This window comes from Nerophis lumbriciformis, linkage group LG07, assembly GCF_033978685.3.
Source record: "Nerophis lumbriciformis linkage group LG07, RoL_Nlum_v2.1, whole genome shotgun sequence".
Lineage (NCBI taxonomy): Eukaryota > Metazoa > Chordata > Actinopteri > Syngnathiformes > Syngnathidae > Nerophis > Nerophis lumbriciformis.
In genome coordinates this window covers 39,158,433-39,180,960 of record NC_084554.2, presented here as the reverse complement: position 1 = coordinate 39,180,960, position 22,528 = coordinate 39,158,433, and the positions used below count along the sequence as shown (strand labels likewise).

The following is a 22,528-nucleotide window of genomic DNA, read 5'->3' as shown; positions in this document are numbered from 1 at the left end:
CTAAAAACCGTCATCATGTAGGTTCTTTGACCAGCGTTTTTAAAGTTGGCTCCTAAACACAGTAGTACTCCAACATTTTGACAGCACATTCCTGAACACTGTCATCATAGAGGGTCTTTGACCAGCTTTTTACTTGACGGTTCTTAAAAACCGCACAGTGATCTAACATTTTTACAGCAGATTCCTAAAAACTGTAATCATAGAGGATCTTTGACCAGCGTTTTTGCAGTCGGTTCTTATAAACAGCAGTGCTCTTACACTTTTACATAGATTCCTAAAAACTGTCATCATTAAGGATCTTTGACCAGCATTTTTTCAGTTGAATCTTAAAAACAAAAAGGGTGCTTTTACAATTTTTACATCAGATTCCTAAAAACGGTCATCATATAGGATCCTTGACCAGGGTTTTTAAAATTGGCTCCTAAACACAGTAGTACTCTAACATTTTTACAGCACATTCCTAAACACTGTCATCATAGAGGATCTTTGATCAGCTTTTTACTTGTCGGGTCTTAAAAACAGCACAGTGCTGTAACATTTTTACAGCAGATTCCTAATAACTGTAATCATAGATGATCTTTGACCAGTGTTTTTGCAGTCTGTTCTTATAAATAGCGGTGCTCTTACATTTTTACATAGATTCCTAAAAACTGTCATCATTAAGGATCTTTGACCAGCGTTTTTCCAGTTGGTTCTTTAAAAAAAAACCAGTGCTTTTACAATTTTTACATCAGATTCCTAAAAACCGTCATCATGTAGGTTCTTTGACCAGCGTTTTTAAAGTTGGCTCCTAAACACAGTAGTACTCCAACATTTTTACAGCACATTCCTAAACACTGTCATCATAGAGGATCTTTGACCAGCTTTTTACTTGCCGGTTCTTAAAAACCGCACAGTGATCTAACATTTTTACAGCAGATTCCTAAAAACTGTAATCATAGAGGATCTTTGACCAGTGTTTTTGCAGTCGGTTCTTATAAACAGCTGTGCTTTTACATTTTTACATAGATTCCTAAAACCTGTCATCATTAAGGATCTTTGACCAGTGTTTTTTCAGTTGGGTCTTAAAAACAAAAAGGGTGCTTTTACAATTTTTACATCAGATTCCTAAAAACGGTCATCATATAGGATCCTTGACCAGGGTTTTTAAAATTGGCTCCTAAACACAGTAGTACTCTAACATTTTTACAGCACATTCCTAAACACTGTCATCATAGAGGATCTTTGACCAGCTTTTTACTTGACGGTTCTTAAAAACCGCACAGTGATCTAACATTTTTACAGCAGATTCCTAAAAACTGTAATCATAGAGGATCTTTGACCAGTGTTTTTGCAGTCGGTTCTTATAAACAGCAGTGCTCTTACATTTTTACATAGATTCCTAAAACCTGTCATCATTAAGGATCTTTGACCAGTGTTTTTTCAGTTGGGTCTTAAAAACAAAAAGGGTGCTTTTACAATTTTTACATCAGATTCCTAAAAACTGTCATCATATAGGATCCTTGACCAGCGTTTTTAAAGTTGGCTCCTAAACACAGTAGTACTCTAACATTTTTACAGCACATTCCTAAACACTGTCATCATAGAGGATCTTTGACCAGCTTTTTACTTGTCGGTTCTTAAAAACAGCACAGTGATCTAACATTTTTACAGCAGATTCCTAAAAACTGTAATAATAGAGGATCTTTGACCAGCGTTTTTGCAGTCGGTTCTTATAAACAGCAGTGCTCTTGCATTTTTACAGTAGATTCCTAAAAACTGTCATCATTAAGGATCTTTGACCAGCGTTTTTCCAGTTGGGTCTTAAAAAAGGGGGGGGGTTACCCACATATGCGGTCCTCTCCAAGGTTTCTCATAGTCATTCACATCGACGTCCCACTGGGGTGAGTTTTTCCTTGCCCGTATGTGGGCTTTGTACCGAGGATGTCGTTGTGGCTTGTGCAGCCCTTTGAGCCACTTGTGATTTAGGGCTATATAAATAAAGATTGATTGATTGATTGATTGAAAAACAAAAAGGGTGCTTTTACAATTTTTACATCAGATTCCTAAAAACTGTCATCATATAGGATCTTTGACCAGCGTTTTTAAAGTTGGTTCCTAAACACAGTAGTATTCCAACATTTTTTCAGCACATTCCTAAAAACTGTAATCATAGAGGATCTTTGACCAGCTTTTTTGCAGTCTGGTCTTATAAACAGCAGTGCTTTTACATTTTTACAGTAGATTCCTCAAAACTGTCATCATTAAGGATCTTTGACCAGCGTTTTTCCAGTTGGGTCTTAAAAACAAAAAGGGTGCTTTTACAATTTTTACATCAGATTCCTAAAAACTGTCATCATGTAGGATCTTTGACCAGCTGTAAACAAACTGTTGCGTCACAGTCCACACTATGGTGAGTTCAAGAACCGCCGAAATTAGTAGGAAAAAAAGATGTTCAACAAATGCTCTCATCAGTGAAGCATACACACAAACATATTGAACAGGTTTTCAACAATTGGGAAGGTTTGTGTCATGTTTGTCCTAAAACAAAAAACATACTAAAACAAAACAATTATTCCCCCCCCCCCCCCATCTTTTTCCATTTTCAATCCTTTTTTAAAGATGCTCTAGGGAGCCACCAGGGCGGCACTGAAGATGGCCACGTGTTGCTGACCCCCGCTCCAGACCAATAGGAGGCAGGGTTGTATGGTATGTAGATTTTTGTCCGTTTCATACAAATAAATAAGAGCATTTCCCCAAAAAGACAAAACAAACACAGTTTAAAGTAAATGAAAGGAAACAGGAATAGAAGTCATTAGGCTGCAGAACAAACATAATCTCCCTGCTGGAGGTAATAGATGGGTAAATAGTAGCTTTCGTATGTCAGCAGCAAAAGACGGGAAATCGAATCCTCTGAAACGACGGGGCTTCGGATGACAAAATCTTCATTCAAATGTACAATTCCCGTTTTGTTCCCTTTGTGCAGGGGGGCAGTTTACCTGTAGCCTACTTCTTTCTTCCTTCCTGCACCCTCGTTCCTCCACGGAGCGCGACAAAGCCTCAGCATGTGAAAGCGTCGCCGCTTGCATACATCTCACTTTTCATCGCGTTCGGCATGGACAATAGCACCTGTGGGTTCCCATGGCGTTAGCGCCGGGGCTAGGTTAACCGCCTCTGTTGCGGTCTGATGTTTATCGATAACGCGAGGCTGAGACAGCTGTGTTGTTGCGTTTTATCGCGTACACTCCCCCTCTGCCCCCCTGGCAACTTGAAGGGTCATGGACAAGTTTGGAGCGAACGCCAGAATGCGTTGGTAAAGATCTTGTTTATCAAAGAACAGTCTCTTTTTGTTTGCACTCACTCGTGTTTGCCAAATAAGTCATCTGGCAGATCGTTTAGCTGCACGGCCAGGCTGAGATGTGTTTTCATTGTAGTTTTTTTTATTAGCCTTGGAGCCAGCCATGCAAATAAAAATCAACAAATGACCTACCACAATCACAATCATCTCTACATAGATGTTAGCAGGCTGGACAGATGATAAAAGGGCCCGTATTACGGTAGTTTAGAAAAAATAAGTCTCACTCTGTTGTCCGATAGCAAGCCTTGATGCTGGAATTTCAGTTTAAAAGTAGTTTCAATGCTAATGAGCTAAGTTTGCAAAATGTACCACTTGTTGCATAGTGGGCGAGTGTGTTATGACACCTAAAGAGCCATAAATAAAATGTAAAATGTACAGTTGACCAGTGTTGGAACTAACGTGTTTTGGGCGGTAACTAGTAGTCTAACACGTTATTTTTTATATTCAGTAACTCAGTTACCGTTACTACATGATGCGTAACTGCGTTATTTTACGTTATTTTTTATATAGTATCGGCTAGAAACTGAGAAGGTCTGAGTGTGTTTTATTGGAGAGCTGCGGTGTCCTCCATCTGATTCTTCCCGTGTCACAAGAGGCGCGCTGTGTGTGTGGGGGGGGGGGGCGTGTCTGTGTTTACTAACAAGACATCATGGCGGAGCCGAAGCCGAGTTTCTTAACATGGAGATGTTCTCACTACTTTTCTTTTGTCGAGCACAAAGAAAATAACATTTTAGTTAAATGTAAGTTGTGTCTTGGATCAAAGATCCCATCTACTGCCCAAAACAGCAATTCAAATCTGCTGAAACAGCTACAAAAGCATCATGCTTCGACGAAGCTAGTAAAGAGAGACACACTTCACCTCCACCTCCACCTAAGGATTTTAACGGAGAGACTGCTAGCCAGGACAACATTGATAGAGCCATTGCAGCGTATGTGCTAGTTAGAAGACATGCAGGCTATTTCTACAGTGGAGTCATCCACTTTCAGGCAGCTAATTAGCATGATAGGGGGCGTCAAACGGCAAATGGCACGAAAACATTTTCCAAGTTCTTTGACACAGTGGACAACATAAACATGGAAAGTGAGCTAAAGAAAACACTCTAAACTCTGCCTCTGCTCATCATTCAGCACTGAAGGTACACACTCTGTCAATTCTCTTATATACTTTTTCATTCTAGACTTCTAGAGTGTTTGATTGTCACATCACTCTAAATGTATAGACTATAAAGTTCACAAACAAAAAGAGGGATCCTAGTGGGCCAGGCCAATCTTTCCTTTTCTCTAAACTAAAACTGGGGAAATGCGTAGAGTGTTCTGGGCTTCACTGAAGACATGATTTTATTTCACAATTCCTTGAGAGAAAAAAACGCCTGGTTAGGCGTGTGTATAGCAGTATGTGTGCTGTATATAGTGACATGACATATAATCATGTCATGTGTGCCTTCCTTGGGTGAAGCCAGGTTTACAGTTGTGTTGTGACATGTTGTGAAATGTTGTTATTATGCGGTTTGTTACTTATGTATGTTATGTTGCAGCTATTTAAAATAGTTTTGTACTAAAGTGTTACCAAAAATATATACATATTATTATTAATTTTTTTTATATAAGAATTTTTTTTTTTAAATATGCTTGTAGGTCATTTCCATGCAACCAGACAGAGCTTCTCTTGCCTGTAACCTGTTTTCAAAAAGTTTCATTGTAATTATTGTACCAAATAATACATTGCAAGAATTGGTTTGAGTCGAGAATCGTGTTGAATCGAATCGACTCGGTAGGTGCCCAAAGATTCACACCCCTAATATGCAGGTCACGGCATGTAAATGGGGCACTGTTGGAGCTTTATAGGCGGAATAGATACATCTCCATTACCTGCATTGTTAGCTGCCTCGTACTATCAGATTTTCAATATGTAGAATCCACAGAAAAGGGAAAGGCATGTGTTGTCTCACATCGATATATTAGTGGATCATGTGGATGATTTGCAAAATTTAAAAAAGTGCAGTTCCCCTTTAAGGGACACCTATTACTCTTGTATAAATCCATAAAAGGTCTAATTAGGACCTTTAAGTCTGTGGCATTTATCGTCACCTTACTCCCAGCCGCCCTGACGACGGCAACAAGGCCACAGAAAAGAAAACATTCTTTTGGACGTTTGAAGCCTGTTTGCACTTTCTGTTTTGATGTCTGCTTTAAGGGTCCTCTTCAAGCGGGTCAAGGCCCCCGAGGGCAGCCTGTGTGTGCTTACAGAAGGGGCCAGAGCATTAGGTACACCCACCTGCACAGGCTAATGAGATTAAGGAGAAACACTGCTCAATTTGCATTAACTCCTGTAACAGAGATGACTTTATTTGGCCAAAATATTACAAACAGGTTTGTATAATATATTAGTTTGTCATAATGCTAATTTAGCATCATTTATTGTGTGTGTGTTTTACATGAGTCATGACGCCAATTTGAATAATCTCTCGCCATCTGCCACCAACAATGTTTGTGTGCACACACAACACAAAACAATCAAATCCGTACAAACGTTTACTTTTTGCGTTTATTGAAGTTACCCGTACAGTTTTTGTCAGTCAGTCAAACCTTGTACTTCTGCTTCCCCGTCTTGCTGATGACGCAGATATGCTGAAAGGAGGAACAAAAAAACAGTTGTTAGTTTTCCGCGGAAAGAGAAGTTTTCTTTCACGTGTGATCCAGCTCTATGGGAGGCGGGACATTTGACTGACAGGGCCTGCCATCATGAGTCAAAAAGCATAACATGTAATTTACAGGAAAAAAATGCATGTATTACATCATAAGTTAAAAATGATGCAGCTTTATGTTTCAAAACCATAAAGACGCTCACTGCTGCAATCGTACTTCTTGTTTGGAGCGAGGACAGATAAGAGAGGATGCTTTAACTCGGCCTGATAATGAGACCCGACATTCCACCGCTAACCCTCCCGCGCATGTGATAAACACCCCTCCAACCCCAAAAAGTGTGTGTTTAAAACATGCAAATTCAGAGGGGATGTGTGTAAGTTTCCATGTGGAAAAATGATATGCTGTAACCTGGCTCAGTTGTGATGCAACTTGTTTTGGTCTTGTCTATTTTTAGCACAAAACAAGGCACATTTTTTAAATATTCTACAATGCTTAGTTAGTGCTATTATTCAATACAGTTCATATTTCTATTTGTATATATTTTTATGATATAGTCTATTTTAAATATATTTATATTACAATAAAGAATGATGCATTTAAAATAATCAAACATTTTTTTTATTTCATAATAATATTTACAAATATATTTTCTAAATATATGTGTAATGTATGGTTCTTAGCACATAATGACGTACTTAGCCAGTTAGCATGCTGATATAAGCATCAAACTGATGGTAGTAATTGTCATGATATATGGTTATAGTTTCATAAACTGTATATTTTTTCTATAGTGAGGATTACACCCACTATTGTTGCTCGCCCATAAAGCGCTACGTCACCAGTTAGCATGCTAAAATTAGCATGGAACAAATGGTAAAGTAATTCTCATGATATGTCGTTATAGTTTCATAAACTGTCACTTGTTTTTTTATCGTGAGGATTACACCCACTATTGTTGCTCGCCCATAAAGGGCTACGTCACCAGTTAGCATGCTAACATTAGCATGAAACCGATTGGCACCAATTATCGTAATGTATCATTATAGTTTTATCAACTATCATTGTTTTGCTATAGTGATAAATGGATAGTAATTCTCGTGGTATATCATTATAGTAATTCTATAGTGAGGATTACACCCACTTTGGTTGCTTTTCTAGTTATTTTGCTGACGTTAACAGGAACTTTGCCAGTTAGCATGTTACAATTAGGCTAAAACTGATGTTAGTAATTATAACGAGTATACTATTATAGTTTCATAAACTGTCATTTTTTTTCTATAATGTGGGTTATACCATACTTGCCAACCTTGAGACCTCCGATTTCGGGAGGTGGGTGGGGGGGGGCGTGGTTGGGGGCGGGGCGTTGTTGGGGGCGTGGTTAAGAGGGGAGGAGTATATTTACAGCTAGAATTCACTAAGTCAAGTATTTCATATATATATATACATATATATATATATATATATATATATATATATATATATATATATATATATATATATATATATATACACATATATATATATATTCAAGAAATACTTGACTTTCAGTGAATTCTAACTATAAATATATATTTATTTTATTATATATATATATATATATATATATATATATATATATATATATATATATATATATATATAATGAATACTTGAATTTCAGTGTTCATTTATTTACACATATACACACAGATAACACTCATCTACTCATTGTTGAGATAAGGGTTGAATTGTCCATCCTTGTTCTATTCTCTGTCACTATTTTTCTAACCATGCTGATGATGCATTGCTGTGTGGCACGCACAAAAGTGCTTTCATCAAATGCACTAGATGGCAGTATTGTCCTGTTTAAGAGTGTCACAACATTGCTGTTTACGGCAGACAAACTGCTTTACGGTAGACGTGACTGCTGTTGTTGTGTGTTGTTGCCGCGCTGGGTCTGGGAGGATGTTAATGAAACTGCCTAACAATAAACCCACATAAGAAACCAAGAACTCGCCCTCCATCATTCTACAGTTATAACGTCATTGGGCAGGTACGCTGTTTATTTTGTGGGAAAGCGGACTCAGGTCCACATGGACCTGAGTCCGCCTGAATTTCGGGAGATTTTCGGGTGAAAATTTGTCCCGGGAGGTTTTCGGGAGAGGCGCTGAATTTCGGGAGTCTTCTGGAAAATCCGGGAGGGTTGGCAAGTATGGGTTATACCCACTATGGTTGCTTGCTCATAAAGGGCTACTTTACCAGTTAACATGAATTTCGCCCGTTAGCATGCCAACAATAGCATTAAAATAGATAGTAGTAATTCTCATGATATGATATATCATTATAGTTTCAAAAACTGTAATTTGTTTTTCTGTAGTGAGGATTATACCCACTATGGTTGCTTGCCCATAGAGAGCTACTTCACCAGTTAGCAGGTTAACATTAGCATTAACTTCACCAATTAGCATGGTAACATTAGCATGAAACAGATATAGTAGTCATTCTCCTCAGCCTTCCCGGTAAGGTCTATTAAGGTGTACTGGAGAGGAGGCAGTGTGGTTTTCGTCCTGGTCGTGGAACTGTGGACCAGCTCTATAGTCTCGGCAGGGTCCTTGAGGGTGCATGGGAGTTTGCCCAACCAGTCTACTAGTGCTTTGTGGACTTGGAGAAGGCATTCGACTGTGTAATCAGTGTCAGAGCTTGGTCCGTATTGCCGGCAGTAATTCAGACATGTTTCCAGTGAGGGTTGGACTTTGTCACCGATTCTGTTCATAACTTTTATGGACAGAATTTCTAGGCGCAGTCAAGGCGTTTAGGGGATCTGGTTTGGTGGCTGCAGGATTAAGTCTCTGCTATTTGCAGATGATGTGGTCCTGATGGCTTCATCTGGCCAAGATCTTCAGCTCTCACTGGATCGGTTCGCAGCCGAGTGTGAAGCGACTGGGATGAGAATCAGCACCTCCAAGTCCGAGTCCATGGTTCTCGCCCAGAAAAGGGTGGAGTGCCATCTCCGGGTTGGGGAGGAGATCTTGCCCCAAGTGGAGGAGTTCAAGTACCTCGGAGTCTTGTTCACGAGTGAAGGAAGAGTGGATCGTGAGATCGACAGGCAGATCCGTGCGGCTTCTTCAGTAATGCGGACGCTGTATCGATCCGTTGTGGTGAAGAAGGAGCTGAGCCGGAAGGCAAAGCTCTCAATTTACCGGTCGATCTACGTTCCCATCCTCACCTTTGGTCATGAGCTTTGGGTCATGACCGAAAGGACAAGATCATGTGTACAAGCGGCCGAAATGAGTTTCAAAGTAAAGCCGCTGCTCCTCCACATCGAGATAGCCAGATGAGGTGGTTCGGGCATCTGGTCAGGATGCCACCCGAACGCCTCCCTAGGCAGGTGTTTCGGGCACGTCCGACCGGTAGGAGGCCACGGGGAAGACCCAGGACACGTTGGGAAGACTATCTTTCCCGGCTGGCCTGGGAACGCCTCGGGATCCCCCGGGAGGAGCTGGACGAAGTGGCTGGGGAGAGGGAAGTCTGGGCTTCCCTGCTTAGGCTGCTGCCCCTGCAGCCCGACCTCGGATAAGCGGAAGAAGATGGATGGATGGATGGATTCTCATATTGTATCATTATAGTTTCATAAACTGTCATTTTTTTTTACTATTGTGAGGATTACACCCACTATGGTGGCTTTCTCATAAAGGGCTACTTTACCAGTTAACATGAATTTCGCCAGTTAGCATGCCAACATTAGCATTAAAATGGATAGTAGTAATTCTCATGATGTATCATTATAGTTTCAAAAACTGTCATTTGTTTTTTTGTAGTGAGGATTACACCCACTATGGTTGCTTTCCCATACCATAGACAGCTACATTACCAGTTAGCATGCTAACATTAGCATGAAACTCATAGTAGTAATTCCCAACATATATATTATAGTCTCATAAACTGCCTCTTTTATATAGTGATGATTATACTCACTATGGTTGCTGGCCCATAAATAGCTCCATTACCAGTTAGCATGCTAAAATTAGCATGAAACATGATAGTAGTAATTACATTATATATCAAAGTTACACAATGAATACACCCAGTTTGGTTGCTTGCCCATAGAGAGCTACTTCACCAGTTAGCATGTTAACATTAGCATTAACTTCGCCAATTAGCATGATAACATTAGCATGAAACAGATATAGTAATAGTTAGGGATGTCCGATAATGGCTTTTTTGCCGATATCCGATATTCTGATATTGTCCAACTCTTAATTACCGATTCCGATATCAACCGATACCGATATATACAGTCGTGGAATGAACACATTATTATGCCTAATTTTGTTGTGATGCCCCGCTGGATGCATTAAACAATGTAACAAGGTTTTCCAAAATAAATCAACTCAAGTTATGGAAAAAAAATGCCAACATGGCACTGCCATATTTATTATTGAAGTCACAAAGTGCATTATTTTTTTTAACATGCCTCAAAACAGCAGCTTGGAATTTGGGACATGCACTCCCTGAGAGAGCATGAGGAATTTGCCAATGATACTCGAACTTGCTTTGTAAATAATGTATTTATCTAAATAAAGCATTTTTTCTCCTCTGGTGAAAGCAGTGTTGGCGCTAGGAATTTTCAAAATGGGGTGCCACTTTTTTGTAAGCGTTTTGAAAAAAAAAAAGATAAACGTATGCATTATCCTGTTATATCTCACATTCTATATTGTGTTTTGGAAAAAGGTTGTCATAAACGTTACTTAATTCATTTAAAAAAATAATAAAAAAAGAAAACAAATTTGTATGCATATGTAAATGTATTCAGTTATAAACATTCATTCACTTTCTTCTTTCTTTCATGGATCTGAACTTTACCGCTGCTGGTAGTTTTTTCTATGTTTTTATTTAATAAGTTGTAGGTGTAATTATTTCAGTATAAAAGTGTAAAAAGTGTTTTGCTTCGGTCATGAAATGATGATAATGGTGTGCCAGGGCATACGTGCATTTTATATTTAACGCTTAAATCTCAACTTCAGATCTATTCCTCATTTCAAAATGTTTTAGTTTTTTTATGTTATTTTTTTGTTTGTTTGTTTTCCGCCCTTTTTTGTCAAACAAAACTGTTTTGTTTTTTTTGTTTTGTTTTTTTCATTTTATTTCTATTGACATCCAGCATCAGACCTATTCATTACATCATATTCACATCAATCATATATCTATTGTCTGCCCTAAATGTCAAAATATTTTTTTTTGTATCCCACCCATTCCACTCACCCCCCCCCAAAAGAAAGAAACAACAACAAAAACAAAGTAATATCTACAAATACATCAATTAAATAAACAAAGAGAAGAAGAAAAGAAAAAATAATACATTAATAATAATAGTAATCAGAAATAAAATCAAATATAAAAAGATACCTATATATATATATATATACCCACACATACATATATATATATAAATATATAAATACATATATATACATGCACCTGGGGATAGGTTGATTGGCAACACTAAATTGGCCCTAGTGTGTGAATGTGAGTGTGAATGTTGTCTGTCTATCTGTGTTGGCCCTGCGTTGAGGTGGCGACTTGTCCAGGGTGTACCCCGCCTTCCGCCCGATTGTAGCTGAGATAGGCTCCAGCGCCCCCCGCGACCCCAAAGGGAATAAGCGGTAGAAAATGGATGGATGGATATATATACATACATACATATACACTTGTAGGGAGTAATCCCCTTTTCTTTTTTCTTTTTTTGCCATACGATCACTAATTTGAAAAATTAAAGTCAGGTTTATGGGGCGTGACATAGTTGACCCAATTTTCCCAGTATGAAGTAAATTTCTCCAATTTATAATTAATAAAGGCGGTTGGGCTCTCCTGGGATATCCATTTCCTAGTAATGGTCTTTTTACAAGCCACCAGTAGGATATTCATTAAGTGTTTATCTTTCTTCAGCCAGTCCTGAGGTACATGTCCAAAAAACACATTTTTACTTACTTATGTTTTTAATGGCAAACACAGAAAATATGCAAAATCTTCCACCAAAAATATTTTTCAAAGTGGAATATTTGATGTAAAGTAATCAGAACTTTGGATAGGTCAACAATTCATAATAACATTGATTTTGGTTCAATATTATGTTTTGAGCAATGACAGTTTGAAAGGGAAAAAAACAGCTTTGTTTTATTAGTCAACATTGCAACTTTTTCTAAATTTAAGCTTTTTTATTTCACTTTTGTTATGTTTTTGATTATTTTAATAGTATTTTTAGAATGTGCCGTGGGCCTTTAAAACATTAGCTGTGGGCCGCAAATGGCCTCCGGGGCACACTTTTGACACCCCTGCTATAGATAATAAAAAATTAAATCTGATAAATCTATGGATAAAAAGCAGAGCCTGGCGACGCATGCGCGTTTATCATAACTCTCTCTCTCTCTCTCTCGCTGTCTCTGCCCCTCCCTCACGAACAATTTGTTTTGTTTTTAACCCCTTCTTAACCCTGGACGTACATTGAAAATAAACGCAACCCTAACTCAAAATGCCGGACATTTGAGGTATTTAAGAAACACAGCCCAGCAAAAGAGGACATGTCTGGTGAAAAGAGGACGTATGGTCAGTCTAATAAACTGTCTTTTTTGTTTACTATTGTGATGATTACACCCACTATGGTTGCTAGTTATTAGTTAACACAAGCATGAACTTCGCCAATTAGCATGTTAACATTAGGATGTTAACAGTTCGCTTGAAACGGATGGTAATAATTTTCATGATATATCATTACAGTTTCATAAATTGCTATAATACTTTTGTGAGGATTACGCCCACCAAGGTTAGTAAATATGGTTCCTTGCCCGTCCAGAGAGCTATTTGCCAGTTAGCATACTAACTTAAGCACGATGGGGAATAATGTTATTGTGACAGCTCCTTCATTAGCCTGCATGACTGTAAGGCATTGGAGCTCGCTCGTTTACATGTGCAGGAAACAGAAACCTGCTCGGTGGGTTCAGGTTTCAGGGTAAGGGCGTGGTAGGGTCATCTCTTTAATTTACTATTTTCACAACCCCTCCCTCCCTGGCTAGGTTTCTTTCATCCCTTCCTTTCAGAAAGACTTACATTCAGGTCGCGGAAGTACTCGTTGTAATCCAAAGCGTAGCCGACGACAAAGCGGTTCGGAATTTCAAATCCGACATCTGTGTGCGAGAGAATAAGGGAGGTTAGGTTGTCATAAATATAGCGTTTTTAGACGTGGGTGTAAACACCTACAGTCTGTCAGGTTCTCATCCATGTTGGCAGCTCTCTTCACCAGCAGACTGAAAGGAGTTGAAGTCACAGTCACCATTCTAAACTCCATTGAGTTTTTGGCATAGATAACAAATTGCTCTTGAACTGAATTCCACTTGATTCTACTCACACGGTCACGTCATTTTTCTGCTTTGAATTGTAAATATTAGAGGTGGGAATTTTGGGCTCCTTACTATTTGATTCCGGTTCTTGGGGCAACAAGTCCATTCAGAATCAATTTTCGATTCAACACGATTCTCATATTACAAAACCCAAAACCAGTGAAGTTGGTACTTTGTGTAAGTTAGTCAGTTAGTCAATAGAAATACAATGATTTGCAAATCCTTGTCAACTTGTATTCAATTGAATAGACTGCAAAGACAAGATATTTAATGTTCGAACTGAGAAACTTTTTTTTTTTTTGCAAATAATCATTAACTTAGAATTTAATGGCAGCAACAAATTGCAAAAAAGTTGGCACAGGGGCATTTTTACCACTGTGTTACATGGCCTTTCCTTTTAACAACACTCAGTTAACGTTTGGGAACTGAGGAGACCAATTTTTGAAGCTTTTCAGGTGGAATTCTTTCCCATTCTTGCTTGATGTACAGCTTAAGTGTCAGGAAGTGTTGGTGACGAACCCCAAGATGCAGAGACGGCAGGCTTGATACAGGAAAACATGGTTTTAATGTCCAAAATGCAGGTAAAACACAAACCAGGAGACAGGAAACAGAAAACAGGAGCAGAAATCAGGAAACAGCTCACAGCATACAGGACACAGCATACAGGACACAGCATACAGCTTACAATACTCCAGCACTGACTGGAGGGCAAGGCATGTCTAAATAGCAGCCGGCTGATTGACACCAGGTGTGGTCAGGTGCCAATCAGCCGCAGCTGAGGGGAAACAGCACTCATGTAGACAAGCAGGAAACTGAACAAAAATAATAAATAGGAAATAAAACAGAGGAAAAACTAAAACATAACCAAACTGTCAGTGACAAGCCTGACATTAAGTTGTTCAACAGTCCGGAGGTCTCCGTTGTGGTATTTTAGGCTTCATAATGCGCCACACATTTTCAATGGGAGACAGGTCTGGACTACAGGCAGGCCTGTCTAGTACCCGCACTTCTTTACTATGAAGCCACGCTGTTGTAACATGTAGCTTGGCATTGTCTTGCTGAAATAAGCAGGGGCGACCATTATAACGTTGCTTGGATGGCAATATATGTTGCTCCAAAACCTGTATGTACCTTTCAGCATTAATGGCGCCTTCACAGGTGTGTAAGTTACCCATGCCTTGGGCACTAATACACCCCCATACCATCACAGATGCTGGCTTTTGAACTTTGCGCCTATAACAATCCGGATGGTTCTTTTCCTTTTTGGTCCGGAGGACACGACGTCCACAGTTTCCAAAAACTATTTGAAATGTGGACTCGTTAGACCACAGGACACTTTTCCACTTTGCATCAGTCCATCTTGGATGAGCTAGTGCCCAGCAAAGCCCGCTGTGTTTCTGGGTGTTGTTGATAAATGGCTTTCACTTTGCAAAGTACAGTTTTAACTTGCACTTACAGATGAAGCGATGAAATGTAGTTACTGACAATGGTTTTCTGAAGTGTTCCTGAGCCTGTGTGGTGATATCCTTTACACACTGATGTCGGTTTTTGATGCAGTTCTGCCAGAGGGATCCAAGGTCACAGGCATTTAATGTTGCGTGCAGTGAGTTCTCCAGATTCTCTGAACCTTTTGGTGATATTACAGACCGTAGATGGTGAAATCCCTAAATTCCTTTCAATAGCTGGTTGAGAAATGTTGTTCTTAAACTATTCGACAATTTGCTCACGCATTTGTTCACAAAGTGGTGACCCTCGCCCCGTCCTTGTTTGTGAATGAGTGAGCATTTCATGAAAGCTGCTTTTATACCCAATCATGGCACCCACCTGTTCCAAATTAGCCTGTTCACCTGTGGGATGTTCCAAATAAGTGTTTGATGAGCATTCCTCAACTTTCTCAGGTTTTTTTGCCACTTGTGCCAGCTTTTTTGAAACATGTTGCAGGCATCAAATTCCAAATGAGCTAATATTTGCAAAAAATAACAAAGTTTTCCAGTTCGAACGTTAAGTATCTTGTCTTTGCAGTCTATTCAATTGAATATAGGTTGAAAAGGATTTACAAATCATTGTTTTCTGTTTTTATTTACCATTTACACAACGTGCCAACTTCACTGGTTTTGGGGTTTGTAGATTAATGTTATATAAAGAATGATACAAGCTTTTCAAAACAGGTCTTGGCTGCTAACGTACGATTTATACGTGCAGTGTTGGCCTAAAAAAAATGTTTTTTAGCGCTCGAGTGTGCGAAGTAGAGCACTGCAAGGGCCCTATTGAAACTGCTTGTTTTTCTTATTCTTCTTCTCTGCATTTTGACGCCTTTTTAAAGATTTTAACATGCACGAAAAGTCACCAAATTTTGATCCTAGACATATAGGCGATGTTAAATTGTGAAAATGTTTTGCCTACGCCATAAGATGTGGACGTGGCATGACGCCAAACTTTGATCTGATGGTTAATAACACGGCTCCACAGTTTCAGATCTTGATCAGAATTGGTAGTAATGACATGACACTCTGAAGTGACCATGCATATTCGTAGTGGGCGGAGCCTGGTGGCTAACTGTCATTACTGCACTTTAAGTGATCAGAAACAAATTAAACTGATGGGCGATGATATATTGCGATAACTACGTACTTGACACAGGCTAGCTGTTAGTATATTAACCTTCCTGAAATTGTGTGTGGTAAGTAAGGTATTGGGAATTAGCAAAGTAGCAAGGGGCTGTTCAACGATGCTCGCAGCTTTAATTTACAATATACTTTTTCAAAATTTTATTTACAAAAATCACAGAATGTTAATCAATCTGATAAAAGAAAATAGAGCAACCCCAATTTCAACCCAATCCCATCATTACAATAGTTAGGGTGGGAATTGAGAAGACATACAAATACAATACTAATTAAATACAAAATGGGGAAAAATGAAAAACTATATTTAATTAAAACAACAGTATCAATAATAATTAAAAATTATTACATTTAATAAAAAAAAAAAAAGGATTCTGCAAAATTATGATTCGACTTAGAATTGCAATTTGTGATCAATATTTTCAGCACTCCTAGTAAATAATACTTTAAAATATAAAGTGGTTTGATGGCGCTATCTGCAGGGGTTGTGCACCGTTCTTTTCGTAAGCTTTTGGTTTTCGCCCCAAACTTGCCCTGGTTTTCTGCGGCCAAACATTCTGCGTAACAAACTCGTCTATTTACCTGTGGGAACTTTAGTCTATTCGTGAGGACCAATACTCATTCTTCCACATCAAACTCATCCAAGCATGCCTGTATGCACCGGACCCATGTTTCCACACAGCATGCAAATCGGTCCAAATGTAATCATTGACCGACAAAGTGCCGACTCCCGCGTCTCATTACTTTTGGGCAGAAAATAAATAAAGTGGAGTCCACAGAGGGGAAACTGCGGACATCTTCTTTCATCACACTCTTGGCATTTCCTGTGGTGGGGGGGACAAACATGGGCGACAGACAGGCCGGCTCACCCCGCGACCTTGACCATCTTGGGTTCAAAGGTCTCCACATGCTTCAGAAGGGCCTTCATTGTCTTGCCTGTGTCAACAATGGCCTTAGGGGAGGAAACAAGAGGGCGACGTGGGGGAAAAACGGATGTCAGACATTAATTTTTTTATATAGCATGTTTTAAATCAGTGGTATCCAAAGTGTGGCCCGAGGGCCATTTGTGGCCCGCAGACACATTTTTAACGGCCCGTGACAAATTCTATTAATACTGTCACAAAAAAACATTAAGAAGTGGAATAAAAGAGCATACAGGTGAAATGTAACAAGAAAATGTTAAAATGTTGACAGTTTTTTCCTTAAAACTGTCAGTGCTCAAAAAATATTAATGAATTAAAATCATTGTTGTTATAAAATGTTGACCTATTTAAGGCTCCAATTACTTTACATCTAATTTTACATTTTGAAATATTTTGGGGGGGAAATATTGTATATTTTCTTGGGTTTTTTTTTCCATAAAAAACCCAACGTTTTCTATGACAAAAGTGCATAAAACAAGCAAATTAAATTTTAAAAAATTCTGCCTTATTTTTTTTTAACACTTTTATGAGTGGGGCCTTTTTGGGTCCCAAGGAATTGTAGTGTTTTCTTGTTTGTTTTTATCTTTAAAACTATGATTGCTAAAAAAAATTAATAATGATAATAATTAATCATTATCATAAAAAAATAAATAAAAATAAAAATAAAAAGAATTCAAACTTATAACGGATCGATCTAAAGTTGACTTAGAGATTTGCGCTATAAAGTAAAAAAAAAATATGTGTGACTTTATTTTTAACACTTTTATGAGTGGGGCCCTTTTGAGTCCCTAAGAATTTTAGAGGGATTTTTCTTATAAAAACTGTCATTTCTCAAAAAATCATCATGATTTAAAATCAATGTTGTTATGAATTATTGACCCATTCAATGCTCCAATCACTTTATATCAAAAATTCCACTATGTACCACAAATTGGTACCGTAAAAAAAAAAATTACAAAAAGTGCATAAACCTAACAAACAAACAAAACGAAGAAATAATAAAACTTGTAATGGACAGATAGTTCTGAATATAACCTCGAGATTTGAGCGTTAAAAGTAAAAAAAAAAATAAAGTGTGACTTATTTTTAGCACTTTTATGAGTGGGTGGTTTTTTAGTCCCTGAGAATTTTAGTTGGATTTTTTTTTTTTTTTAAATAAAAACTGTCGTTAACAACATTGATTTTGAGTCATTATTATTTTTTTAACGACAGTTTTTATTAAAAAAAATAAATCCAACTAAAATTCTCAGGGACTAAAAGGGCACCCACTCATAAAAATGCTGAAAATAAGTCACACTTGATTTTTTTTTACTTTCAACGCTCAAATCTCGAGATAATTTTCAGATCTATCTGTCCATTACAAGTGTTATTATTTCTTCGTTTTTTTGGTTTGTTAGGTTTATGCCCTTTTTGTCATACTTTTTTTTTTACGACACCAATTTGTGGTACATAGTGGAATTTTTTATATAAAGTGATTGGAGCATTGAATGGGTCAATAATTCATAACAACATTGATTTTGAGTCTTTTTTTTATTTTTATCAACTATTGACCTTTTCAAGGCTCCAATTACTTCACATTAAATATTCCACTTTAAAAACATTTGCGGGGATAAGTGTTGCATATTTTTTTCTTTTTGCTGGGTTTTCTTTAACAAAAAAGGGCGTATGACATTAAAAAATAAAATACATTTATATGGACATTTATATCTATTGCTAGCAAACTTCCTTTTAAACAATTTTTTTACATAGGACTTATTTTTTATATTTTTATGACTGAGAAATTGAGGGGAACCCTAAATGTTAAAAAAATTTATACAGTATATTGTATTGGTTTTGAAAATTGAAACTATCAAAATAGCCCCCGGGTGTTCACACTTTTCAGTGAGTGGCCCTCGGTGGTAAAAGTTTTGGACACCCCTGTTTTAAATGTATCAAGCGTACATATAGCTTTTTTTTTTTTTTTTTTCAAACAAAACATCACTGAAGGGAAATATACTCACCTCAACAATGAGCACACTCTTGGAAATGAGGGGAAAAAAGGGGAAAACATTATTATTATTATCGTCACAATTGAATTTCTGTCATTTTGCATGCAATCACGCTGTGAAATGTGCCAAAGGTAAACAACAGTCTGAATCAGTTGTCACGTGTGTGCCACACTTCAATGGCCGCAAGGTCTGTGGGCTTCTTTGTGACAATAATGGAGAACTCAGGACACCTGAACCTCGTTACTTAACAAGAGGGGAGAAATTAATGGCGGGGGGACATTTAATGAGCATATTCTGCTGCAGAGCGTGTGTTTGGGATTTGTTTTACGCAGAGTATGTTCCGTTCTGCTCTTGTGGGTCGGAGAACGTGCCAAGGAACACGTTGTCACATCTGGGGAAGGTTCTCTTTAAACGGACAATGATGCCCCATGTTGTTTTTAAGCAGTTTTGTTGAAAACAAAACAAAAAAAAGAGGCGTCAAAGGGAGGTTTTCATTTGAGCATGTGAGGCATGTTCAGAATATTCCTGACCTTACAGTTACAGATAAAGTCAGTGATTCATGCACGCCTGTACTACAGCGTAATATGATACAATACACTTGTACACAGTCATGTCAAAAATGAGGGCGAAAAACACGGTCAAAATGCTGTGGAAGACTTGTTAGCATACATCTAACACAAATATCCTACAAAATAACTGTTTTTCAGCCAATTTTGCTCAAATTGTGCACACATGTGCCAGTTAGTCCACTCTAGGTCGGTACTACATTTGGTGGTCAAACAGCGAACGACCCTTTGCTGTTTTGTAGAGAAATTTCAAGTCAACCCAACTTATGGGGTTCAATATAGGAGCGCTACCTTGTGGTGTGTTTGTCAACTAGTAAATTTAAACTCAATGCTGGTCAACAACTAGCGTGACCACACTGCAAAAAGTCAGAGGTCAAAAACAAGGGAAAAAATTACAAAAATTAGGGGTATTTTATTTGAACTAAGCAAAATTATCTGTCAGCAGAACAAGAAAATTCAGCTTGTCAAGGCTTTCCAAAACAAGTAAAATTAGCTAACCTCAATGAACCCAAAAATACCTTAAAATAAGTATATTCTCACTAATAACAAGTGCACTTTTCTTGGTAGAAAGAAAAAATGAGACCTCTTTGCTCAATATGTTGAAAAATATTCTTAAATGAAGTAAATGCTAGTGCCATTATCTTGACATAATGATAAGCGCTCGGCATTACATTTCTTGAAACCAGCAAACTTATATTCTAAAAACAAAGTTAATGTTCTTAATGGAAAGGCAACAAGTCAACCGCTTGTTACTCTCAGGGTCTCTGAGCCGCTCAGGCAAATCATATTGTCTAAAAATGCATTTTTCCATCGATAACATGACATTGCGCCAAGTACGTGCTCTTTCAGTCAATTAGTGAGCGTATATACAGCCCGGCCCCCGGCCAAACATTTTTTTATTGTAATTTGGAAGAATTTATCTGAATATGCATGAACTATTTCTGTTCAAAATTGTTTGAAATGTCAAATGTTAAATGTTTAAATATGAACTGTCAGTTTACTGTACTGTGCCAACTGTACTACTATATGAGTACGTATTTGCTATTGTTTCATTGAAAATAAAACAGCAAAGTCCATTTGGCTGTCATCTGTTTTAATTATGAGACACAATTGTTTCAAAATCATGATTTTTTTTTCATGCTTGAAATAAGAAACTATTACTTTAAAAAGTAGTTTTATACTTGTGAGTGTTGATGACACAGCTCTGCAACACTTGATATTCTAGTTTCAAGCATGTTTTACTCAATATAGGTTATACAATCTCAGCATTTAGGACCAAAACAGTTAAAACAAGTAAAACACTCTAACATAAAATCTGCTTAGTGAGAAGAATGATCTTATCAGACAGAAAATAAGCAAATATCACCCTTATTTGACATATTTCATCTTACTTAAATTTCAGTTTTTGCAGTGCAGGGATGGCAGTGGATCCTGTACTTTTACATTTGCTGATGAACTCTGGTTACAGACTCGGCTGGCTCAAGCACTTTGCGGGCAAACAAGCATGCATAGCGGACTCAGCCGCGCTGCCTCTAAGTGACGTTAAAAATTTTCCATTCCAACAAAGCAGGTTTGCCTGATAGAAAACGCTCAAAAGTACAGTAAGGCTCCACTTTTCATAATGCGCTAGCTCGATGCAAATTTTTAATTGGGATTTGTCATAGACATGCTACTGATTAGCATTAGCAATTTTATATGACAATTTCATCCATTTTCTACTGCTTGTCTCTTTTTTGGGGTCGCGGGTGGGACTGGAGCCTATCCCAGCTGCACTCGGACGGAAGACAGTGTACACCCTGGACAAGTCGTTTATAACCTCAAAATTTGGTCATGAAAACTACAACTAAGATCAAACAGCTGGTGCGTAATAAATACAATACTTACAGCAGTGGTCACCAACCTTTTCGAGCCCATTATCCCTGGTCTCAGCCAAAAACCAAAGCAATATCTACCAATGCGTCAACTGTGTATATATATATATACACACACACACACACATTGTTACATATGTATGTATACATACATAAAAGTATATATACACATATGAATGTACATATGTATATATACACATTTGTGTGTACACACCTATATATACATATATGTATATGTATAATATAATGTGTATGTTTCTTGCTTTTTTCCCAATTTTTGCAGGTGTTTTTAAATTTTGTAATGTGCCTATAGGGCCAATGACAAAGGAGTCAGGGGCCAGAGATGGCCCCTGTGCCCGCACTTTGAGCACCCCTGCTGTAGAAGCTAACTGTTTATGGCCACTATAGTCCTAGCGCTGTACTATATTTGTTCATCCTATGGTCACATATCAATCAATCAATCAATCAATGTTTATTTATATAGCCCTAAATCACAAGTGTCTCAAAGGGCTGCACAAGCCACAACGACATCCTCGGTACATATGGGACGCGAGTCGGGTTACCTCAGCACCGGAAGTAGTCAAATCAGCTGTTCACCTGGCGGGTTTTTCTTTTGTGATAAAGAGTGGATAAACAGGGAAGTCCCTCTTTAGCTGCTGCCTTGTTTCATCATATATTACTGCCTTAGCACATGTCAATGTTTAAAGGGGAACATTATCACAATTTCAGAAGGGTTAAAACCATTAAAAAATCAGTTCCCAGTGGCTTAATTTATTTTTCGAAGTTTTTTTCAAAATTTTACCCATCACGCAATATCCCTAAAAAAAGCTTCAAAGTGCCCGATTTTAACCATCGTTATATACACCCGTCCATTTTCCTGTGACGTCACATAGTGATGCCAACACAAACAAACATGGCGGATAGAACAGCAAGCTATAGCGACATTATCTCGGATTCAGACTCGGATTTCAGCGGCTTAAGCAATTCAGCAGATTACGCATGTATTGAAACGGATGGCTGTAGTGTGGAGGCAGGTAGCGAAAATGAAATTGAAGAAGAAACTGAAGCTATTGAGCCATATCGGTTGGAACCGTATGCAAGCGAAACCGACGAAAACGACACGACAGCCAGCGACACGGGAGAAAGTGAGGACGAATTTGGTGATCGCCTTCTAACCAACGATTGGTATGTGTTTGTTTG

At 38.1% G+C, this 22,528-nt stretch overlaps 2 protein-coding genes across 3 annotated transcripts in view; one reads left to right on the top strand and one right to left on the bottom strand.

Annotated features, from left to right (window-relative positions):
* The window catches only part of LOC133609521 (threonine synthase-like 1), a 242,160-nt gene that overhangs the window by 180,301 nt on the left and 39,331 nt on the right, over positions 1 to 22,528 (top strand). For both annotated transcript variants that reach the window (XM_061965147.2, XM_061965146.2), the window contains one exon: positions 2,602 to 2,688. In XM_061965147.2, coding sequence (XP_061821131.1) covers positions 2,686 to 2,688 — 3 coding nt within the window. In that variant the 5' untranslated portion in view covers positions 2,602 to 2,685. The remainder of the gene's footprint in view (positions 1 to 2,601; positions 2,689 to 22,528) is intronic.
* LOC133609518 (phosphoribosyltransferase domain-containing protein 1-like) overlaps positions 5,865 to 22,528 on the bottom strand; it is a 29,955-nt gene continuing 13,291 nt past the window's right edge. The window contains exons 6-10 of the mRNA XM_061965139.1: positions 18,904 to 18,921; positions 16,850 to 16,932; positions 13,217 to 13,263; positions 13,067 to 13,143; positions 5,865 to 5,965 (exon numbers count right to left, since the gene is read on the bottom strand). Coding sequence (XP_061821123.1) covers positions 5,918 to 5,965; positions 13,067 to 13,143; positions 13,217 to 13,263; positions 16,850 to 16,932; positions 18,904 to 18,921 — 273 coding nt within the window. The 3' untranslated portion in view covers positions 5,865 to 5,917. The remainder of the gene's footprint in view (positions 5,966 to 13,066; positions 13,144 to 13,216; positions 13,264 to 16,849; positions 16,933 to 18,903; positions 18,922 to 22,528) is intronic.